Source organism: Electrophorus electricus, chromosome 13, assembly GCF_013358815.1.
Source record: "Electrophorus electricus isolate fEleEle1 chromosome 13, fEleEle1.pri, whole genome shotgun sequence".
NCBI classification, from domain to species: Eukaryota; Metazoa; Chordata; class Actinopteri; order Gymnotiformes; family Gymnotidae; genus Electrophorus; species Electrophorus electricus.
Window position 1 is genome coordinate 21,905,880 of NC_049547.1, and position 9,618 is coordinate 21,915,497.

Consider the following 9,618-nt stretch of genomic DNA (forward strand, 5'->3'; position numbering starts at 1 on the left):
ACACACATGTTCTGAGGTGAGAGGGAATGCAGGGTTCATGTGCGTAGTCCTACTGTAATGACGGAGTGGCACCCTGCACACATCGATCTGGCAGAAGCAGGCGAATATTACAGTGTGGCATTTGACTCAAAACTCAGTTCCAGCCCATTGTGATGAGAGAGCATGTGTAAAGGCTAACTTTGCTCATCATTTCTGACTACTGGTTTAATTTACTTGTGCGGCAGACAGCAGTTTCTTGACTCAAGACACAGGAGTGAGTAGAGTGGCCCACGGAGCACTCCTCCGATCACCCCTCAACTCACCCCTCTGATCTCTCCCCTGATCACTGCTATCTGCACTCCTCCAATCACCCCTCAGCTCACCCCTCTGATCACTCCTCTGATCACCCCTCAGCTCACCCCTCTGATCACCCCTCTGATCACTCCTCAGATCTCTTCCCTGATCACTCCTCTTGGTTCCTGTGGAGCACACTGATGCACTTTCAGAACTAGATCTGAGCAGCATTCTAGACCTTCACCGCCTGGAGCTTCTGGATCAAACGCAGCACAGTGAATTATAAATAAATACATGTAGTTATGAAAACGCGTTAAAGAAAGAAAGAGCGAGAACAAAACAAAGATACTGTCCACTAAGAAAGCAAAGAATTCCCATCATTATAAACCTAAGTTTGTTCTGCACTTAGACAATATTACAGGAACCATTTTTGGCACACATATTTTGGACATAGTGTTGCTTCGTTTTTGTATTACAACTAAGTATAACACCTGTCCAGACTACAAGGCTTGGGTGTCCAATCATAACCTTATATGTACTATGAACGTTAGATAAAAATTAATCTAGGTTTGGTACTTGCAGGGACGTTCCTCAGCGCTGGTTTACCCTGCCGATGGAGATTCACAACGAGGCCTAATTAGTGTCCAGAAGCCTGTCCCAAAGGTAGAGAGGTGGGGAAGGTTGTGTTTGGCACCCTGACCTGCTCTTTCACCTTCTGAAAGAACCGTACGTTTTTCAGAGTGGTAACTAGTTATGGGACTGAGAGAATTCTGCAACATTTCAGAAAGCACGCTGTCTCACCATTAAATTACTTAGCAAAGGCCAATTTGTGGAGACTGTTTCTGTTATTGATTACAGGATCGCTCCTGCCATGTCCTCGTCAGAGTCGTCAGCTGAAAACACTCCCACAGTGCTCCAGCAGGTGGTGACGTGCCCTAAAAGCGCTCTGGCCCCAAGAGGCTTTCAAAAGGCAGGTCTGGAACCCTGTCCACAGCGAGACACATTAAGACTTCCTGTCTCTCTCAGAGCAAAGCAGGCCACGCAGAAGTGAGCACGCTCAATCCTGAGCGGTGTTGCCATTTTCGTAAACTAAAAACCCACAGATTAACACAAGAAGGGAAAGGACTTACACTGCAGTAAAAATATCGAACGGAATGAGCAGGACTGAAATGGAAATTTAGTTTTGTTTCCACTTCTGAAACAGAAACGGCCCTTCTGCAGAGCACATCACAACACCATGGCACAGTTTACAGAGGCTGTAGCCTTTTGTGTTCTCAAAATATGAGCAATTTCCCAGCATTCCCCAACTGCGCCGGTGAGACCCAGGACCTGTCCGACAGCCGATTAAGGGCAGGTCAGCGCGTGGTGTTTGCACGCCATGCCGGTGCCGTTTACATCTGCTCGTCTGCTGTTCTTTGAGCCACAGAGACAGGCTGTGGACAACGGAGCCCCCCGTGAAAGGTCATGGCCCTGAGAAAGGGCACAAGTAAATGAAAACAACCCTGGGTGAGATTCTTGATTCTGGCTTGATCAGTTACACCGGGTGCTACACAAACAAGAAGTACAGACGATATGGGAAAGAAATCTGGGACTGTCCATGCCTTGCTGCTAACCAAACACAGACGCACACTGGAACATACCACCTACCCTCAAAACAAGCGTAACGATTACTCATTCACTCATGGCCACGGCGTGGTCAGTGCTAGTTCGAACGCAGGATAAAGCATTCAAACTACAAAACTACTATTTGGTTTCCGCTTAGATTATGGGGGAAAACGCTGACTTCAGATCAGTTTTTCCTTGATCTTGCCGAGTCTACCGACTGGCTGCTGGGGTCAGCCTCTGTCAGTACAGTTAGCTGGAAGTGGCCCAAATAAAGATGGAAAAGGGGATCCATGTGACCGTTATCTGTTTGGGGCTCAGAGACCCTCCAGCAAGCGTCTGACTGGCAGGTGGCTGTGTAGGAATAAATGGTGCAGAACTCATATCGTCACCCTTACGTATTCTTGCAATTCAACTGCAACAATACCTTTTGTGAATGTCAGTAAGTACATTTCCTTTGGAAATACATACAGGAGTATATTTAGAAGAAGTAAGTGCAAAAATGCATTTTTTTTTTTTGTAACCTTTTTTACATTTTGATTGATTTTAAAGATCTAAGCAAATCCATCCCCAAATATCTACCATAAAATGAGATATAAACCAGTTCAATGGAATGGATTATGAAAGCGTAAATAAGAAAATTGGCACAAGCCATATTACATGGTGCAGGTGTAATGTTGTTGTTCAATGTATATTTGATTTCTTGTAGTAAGATGATAAGCTCTGACTAGTAATTCTCGATGTCTTCACCTTTAGAGCGGCACGTTTGACTTTCTGGGAATAAGGGCTCCCTTGTTCTTCAGTTACCTACAAATATTCATGTAATGACTCATAACTGGACGTTGCCCTTTGACCTGTAGATGCAGTCCAACATACACGTCTGAGGTATTGTAACATTGGCACTTTACACGAACTCAGAGAAAGGGAAAGAGAGAAAAAATGAGAGAGAGAGAGAGATATGGGGGTGGGGGGGGCGGTGAGTGGAAACATGAAACTTCCAAACATAAAAAAGCAATTAATTATTTTTTAGACCTCCATCCTTTCAGAAACAAAACAAAGAAAGAAGTTGAACCCCTCGTGTTACCTGATGCTGGTTTCAGGTCCCAGTGTTGGTAATAGCACTTTGATGATGTGGAAAATCTAAAAAAGCACCGAGGCCTCAAGCCGCTTCTCTGATTAGCCACCACACACTTGCCTCTGGTGAGCAGTATAGGCAAATTCTGTTTACACTACTTATATAACGTACTAAATAACACCATTTTAGTGATAAATTGTAAGGCTAGGTTGATAAAGTTTTCAAGATGTAAGCTTGTCAGCGTACGTCTTGGTTTACTAGACAACTTATTTAGTTTCTCTACAACAACAGTATAAAATTTGTTGGGGTACTAATACTTCAACATGTCAATCTCGAACTTGCTTTCGGGAGATTTATGTTCACATGAACGACCTCAATTTATTTTGGTTGCTGTTTAGACCTGTCATAACTTTATTATGTTGTTATTCCAGCCTCACGAGCGGCACTTCCTTGGTCTTCGAGACATTTCAGACAGAAGGAGATGTTGGTTGGCTCTGTCAGCCAAGGGGCACGCGATGACCCCCAGAGCGCCGTCCGGTTTTGGCTTTGCAGGGCGTTCGCTGGCTGAAGGTGGAGGGGCTAGGATGGAGACAGCGATGGTGGAGCTGGTTTCCCGGGTCCTGGGCTCTGTCACAGTCTCGTCTGTGCCTCAGGGATGTAGATCTCGATGCTGTCCGCCCGCTCCGTGGCCGAGTTCTGCCGGAAGGAAGCCGCCCGCTTGGCGGCCAGGAGACGCCTCCGAGCTTCCTGCCTGTGACGGTCAGGCAGGTCTAGAGACTTTTCCTGTGTCACACTTTTACGGAGAGTCTTCCTTGGCACAGGAGGCGGGAGCTGAGATACGCACGCACACACACACACACACACACACACATAAATTTAATTACACTAAAAAATGAATTGAAGTGAAGCTGCTTGACTAATATTCTCATAATTCCATAACCTTACTCTGACCTACTGATGAAAGGACCATTTACCACTAAATAATCACTGGATTATTGTTGTCTTTATCCCACAGCATGCCCCTGAATATCCAACTTGAATGACATAAAACACTTCAATGGACAGAAATCTTCCATAATAAAAGAATCTCTTTTAAATGAACATTTACAGTGGGATTCAGAAAACATAATTTGGCTGACTAAAGATGATTGATTTCTGACTTTTAAAATGAGGTCAAGTGAATTATTCAGTGAGTCAGCTGCAACATACAGCACATTTCCCCTGTTAAACGACCCCCGATGTGTCTACGGGACACGGTACCGTAGACAAATTTGACTATTGGCATGTACAGACCCACTTGCCAATAAGAACTTGCCTTCTTCACGGGGCTGTCGAGGAGCCTCCAATTGTTACTCTTGATCTTCTGCAGTTCATCAAACTTTGAGGTGACGTCGTCGATGGAGAGTTGCAGCAAGTCCCAGAACCCAGCCAGGTCCTGAGAGGTGGGCCGTGGCATGGCACTTGGATCCTGTAGGGGCAGCAGTGAGCAGATATAGTGTGCTGTTAGACATTGTTGTGTATTTCCTTGCTACACCTCACTGCATATGTATATGGAAACTCAAATGCATATATATATATATATATATATATATATATATATATATATATATATATATATATATATATATATATATGGCACTTTTTACAACAGCTGTCACAAAGCAGCTTTACAAATGTCCGAGTCCAAGCCCCCAGTGAACAAGCCAAGGATGACAGTGGTGTGGAAAAACTCCCTAGAGCACGAGAAAGAAACCTGGAGAGGAACCAAAACTCAGAGGGGGGGCACATCCTCCTCTGGGGGAGGTCACATTGAATAATGAAATACTGGTCAATGAAGCTGGTTTTTCTGATTTATATATATATATATTTCATATAAATAAGTACAGCTACTTCTGCATCCAAATCAGCTCCAGAGGCAAATTCAGGAAAGGTCCATATTTTCTCAATATGAGAGAGAGAGAGAGAGAGAGAGAGAGAGAGAGAGAGAGAGAGAGAGAGAGAGAGAGAGAGAGAGAGAGAGAGAGAGCTTAATTTTTAAACTCTACCACTCCCATAAAGATTGCATGATGTCAACACATGACCACTTAACGCTCAAGACTGGCAGGGAGAAAAAAGCTGCCCTGCTCAAATGCCTGCTCAGAAGTTTGCTGTGTTCCTCCCACACTTTCTCAGTGCCACAAGGAAGATTAAACGCTTCTGTGAGGTCTGAAAGCATCCGTGGAAATGTCACGATAGCCAAGTGTTTCTGCTATTAAACAATTTAAGCAGTTCACCAAGCTAACAGTGACATTTCCAACACGTGGTGAGAAGGTCTAGACCCCTTAGCTCTGGGCACGTCGCTTCTTGCAGCTCCACGGGAAACCCTTCTTCTTCTCAAACCCACACCTCCCTCCCGTCCTCTGTCTTCTGTCTGTTATATCACACCACCTGCACACTTCATTTTTGCACCTACTCTGTAGAGACACTTATTTATATGCCATGTAGTTTACATTGTCCAGTCAAGTGGAAGTTTTAATTCACCACTGCTGACTCCATGCTGATACAATCTCAAATCAGCTGACGTCTTAAGTGAGCTGACAGACTGTACTGGAGTCAGCTGACAGACTGTCCTGGAGTCAGCTGACAGACTGTACTGGAGTGTACCCTGCCAGCTTTCACTGTCCTATTGAGTGACCTGGATCAGAAACTATCGATTCCTCACAAATGCTGTTTGCAAATTGTTTTCTGAATACAAAACAAATGCCCACACATTTAGGACGACTATGCTGGTTGCAGTTCCAATAATTATGGGTTATGCCCTCATCGAGTGAACACAAGCAATGATTAGATATCAAATTAAGGAAGGGGAGAAAGGTTACTTCAGGAATCGTAGGAATCATGTTCCGGAATTTCCTCCTCATTTGAAGTATGTGAAAAGGAATCGTTGCGTATTCCTAATAACAACACACCTACATCCAGTAACAAACTTAGGGTCAAAACAACTGATTAAATTAAATTGTTTTATTTTATGACTGAACCATGTACTGTATTCAGTACCACTAGAACCCGTGTACTGTATTCAGTACCACTAGAACCCGTGTACTGTATTCAGTACCTCCAGACCCATGTACTGTATTCAGTACCACTAGAACCCGTGTACTGTATTCAGTACCACTAGAACCCGTGTACTGTATTCAGTACCTCCAGACCCATGTACTGTATTCAGTACCACTAGAACCTGTGTACTGTATTCAGTACCACTAGAACCCATGTACTGTATTCAGTACCACCAAAACCTGTGTACTGTATTCAGTACCTCCAGACCCATGTACTGTATTCAGTACCTCCAGACCCGTGTACTGTATTCAGTACCACTAGAATCCATGTACTGTATTCAGTACCACCAAAACCCGTGTACTGTATTCACTACCACCAGAACCCGTATACTGTATTCAGTACCTCCAGACCTGTGTACTGTATTTAGTACCACTAGAACCATGTACTGTATTCAGTACCACCAGAACCCGTGTACTGCACCGGCTCCTCTGAGCTCCTCCCAGCTGTCACTCAACTGCCAAATGGATTGATATTGACTTCTTATTGGGCAGTTCTGATTGGGTAAGGAGTGTATCTGTGAATGTAGTCAGAGAATGGAGAAACGTGGGCAGGGTTTAAACACTGGGGACCCTGAGAACACACACACACTGGAGCCTGATGAAGTCATACTGGGAGAATGTCTGTCTCCTGCACTGGAAGGAGTTTTGTACAAAGAGGTCTAAAACAAATAAACAAAACAACATTTTGTCTTCCTCATGCCCTCTCTCTCTCTCACACACACACACACAAACTCACGCACCTAAACACAGAAAGATAAGTATTTCTGATATACCACCTACCAGGTTTTGCTGACACAGCCAGTAAAACTGCTGGAATTTCTGGGACATGAGGAGTTGAGCACTGCCCACTGCACTCCGTATTTTACCTAGGACTGAAAACACACACCCGCACACACACCCGCACACCCACACACACACCCGCGCACCCACACACACACGCACACACCCACACACGCACACACACACACCCGCGCACCCACACACACACGCACACACCCACACACACACACCCACACGCATACACACCCGCACACCCACACACACACCCACGCACACCCACACACACACGCACACACACCCGCACACCCACACACACGCACACACCCACAAGCACGCACCCACACGCACACACACCCACATGCACACACCCACGCACACACCCACACGCACACACACACACGCACACACGCACACACCCACACACGCACACACACACCCGCGCACCCACACACACACGCACACACACCCACACACACATGCACACACGCACACCCACGCACACACGCACACCCACGCACACACACACGCACACCCACACACACGCACACACACACGCACACCCGCACACCCACGCACGCACACGCACGCACACCCACACACACGCAGACACACACGCACAGCATTGTTGTCAAGTTCAAAATAACATTGTGCAGAACACGAATCATGTCCACTAAGGCCCAAGGCCGGCATCCCGCGCTTAGCCTGCCTGTCTGCATACTCACTCTCCTCCATCAGGTCATTCTCCTCTGCCTCCTGCTCCATCTCCTTGCACCACCCTTCCATCCTCTTGCTCTGGCCATGCAAGAGCTGCATGAAGCAGCTCCCGTCCCTGCGTGCGGACGGCGACGCCCTGCCCGGCTCGGATCCCTGGGGCGGGGTCACCGTGACGGCCACGGCGGGGGCGGGCTCGCGGGCGGCGCCGTCCGGAGGCTCCGCCCACGGCTCGGGGGTGGCACGCTGAGGGCTGGGCAGCTCGTTGGCAGAGCGGTAGTCCTCGCGGTAGCTGAAGAGCCCCTGCGTGCGCACGGTGCGCACGGCGCCGTACTGGGTGGGTGTGCTGGGCTCGCTGTGGCGCTGCTGGTGGAGTTGGTGGTGGAGTTGGTGGTGGAGTTGGTGGTGGAAAGCGCCGCCGAACTGCAGGCCCTTGTCCTCTGTGGCTGGGAACACCTCGGGCTCCAGGTCAGCCTGCACGGCTGTCGTCACGCTGTTGGAGCGTTTGAACCTGCCCAGGCTTAAAGGACACACACAGAGTCTCATAGCAGCTTCACATGTCAGCGAGACTCATATAAGTCTCCGTCCGGAGACGGAGGGACAGCTCACCGCTTGTCGTCCTCCACTTGCACTCCTACGGAGTGATACTCCCGCGATCCTTTGCTCTCCGACTCCGAGTCCGTGGCTGCCTCCACCTGTGGACACACAGACACCCCGTCACGGCTGGTGGCTGGCTCCGCCCACGACCACCAAGGCACGACATCATCAAGACTTCCGTCACGCCCGATCCGACACCAGAGGCCCTCGGCGGAGCCGCGTTATCTCGGCATGCCGGAACGCCGTAGCTGAGCCCAGCTCGCCACCCTCTCGTTGCGAACGGAAAACACCCAGTGGAAGGCGGCCAGCATCTCGGAGAGCAAAGAACTGGTCAGATCTGTAATCGTGCTCTCCGAGGCTGGGCAGAAACGGTCCCAGCTCTGACCCATCAGAAGATGGGCCATGGGAAGAATACAACTTTGTGTACACACACACGCACCAGTGCGATGCCACACGCACCTTAGCAAATAAGAGCGCAGTGATTTATGAAGGCGTGAAGGAGTAATGGAGGCCTACAAAGAACAACTCCATTTATTATGAAAACATAACCAGAGAAAAGACGAGAAAATGAGCAAGACAGAGACAATATGAAACACACACACACACACACAAACATACTAATACTTTGAGATTTGGCATAATTTGAACTGATCTTAATTCGCTTTTGAACAATAGAGTTCACACTCATCTCTCCAGATTTCTTGGTTACCAAGAAGGGAAATAACTAGTAAACTCAACTAGGGCAGGTCAGTTTTAAACGCTTAACTACTAGGTTGGAAGCCTAAGTCCGTTCTGTTGTGTGTTACGATCAAAACTCTGTACTCTCTGGGTGAGGCTACACGCTTTATCACCTAGCGTTACGGACTTCTGAGAAATGTATTTATTCACACCTAGACACATAAAAATGTGTTTGACTTACACGACTTGTACACGTCTGAAGGGAAGGTTCCGTCAGACAAGTTCACTTTAGGTCACGTTTTAGGGTTTCGCATGTGGCCGAGAATGGCAAAGCAACAGATAGAGAGAGAGACCAATTTCAAGAATATGACTTGGGGGGGTGAAAATAGATTAATACAATGCAGAACTAAAAGGTTCTTTGGACAAATTCACACTTAAGGCATTTAGCTGACACTTTTATCCAAAGCAACTTGAGTAATTGCGGGTTGAGGGTTTTGCTCAGTGGCCCTACAGTGGTAACCTGGCAGTGGTGGGAGTTGAACTGGCAACCCTCGGTGTATCAATGTCTCGTTCTGTTTCAGGTCATGAACAAAGCAGCCTGGCTTAAATAAATACATCACTTTAAATGAATAAACCAACCAACAAATAAAAATGCAATCAAACTGAAAATGCTCACAGGTTTTCACGCTGTTCCATTCCGTGGTTTCATTTCATGATTTGGTGGGCACGTGAAACTCAGACTAGCTCTGTACTGGCTGTACTGAAGATAAGCAGGATTCCTGGAGTCCTGGGATTACTCTTATATAA

General features: G+C 47.1%; 1 protein-coding gene across 1 annotated transcript in view; it reads right to left on the reverse strand.

Annotated features, from left to right (window-relative positions):
• Positions 1–2,395: 2,395 nt before the first annotated feature.
• Positions 2,396–9,618, reverse strand: part of dlgap2a (discs, large (Drosophila) homolog-associated protein 2a) — a 189,248-nt gene continuing 182,025 nt past the window's right edge. Inside the window, 5 exon segments of the mRNA XM_035532627.1 lie at positions 2,396–3,781; positions 4,266–4,418; positions 6,826–6,917; positions 7,548–8,056; positions 8,146–8,231. Coding sequence (XP_035388520.1) covers positions 3,581–3,781; positions 4,266–4,418; positions 6,826–6,917; positions 7,548–8,056; positions 8,146–8,231 — 1,041 coding nt within the window. The 3' untranslated portion in view covers positions 2,396–3,580.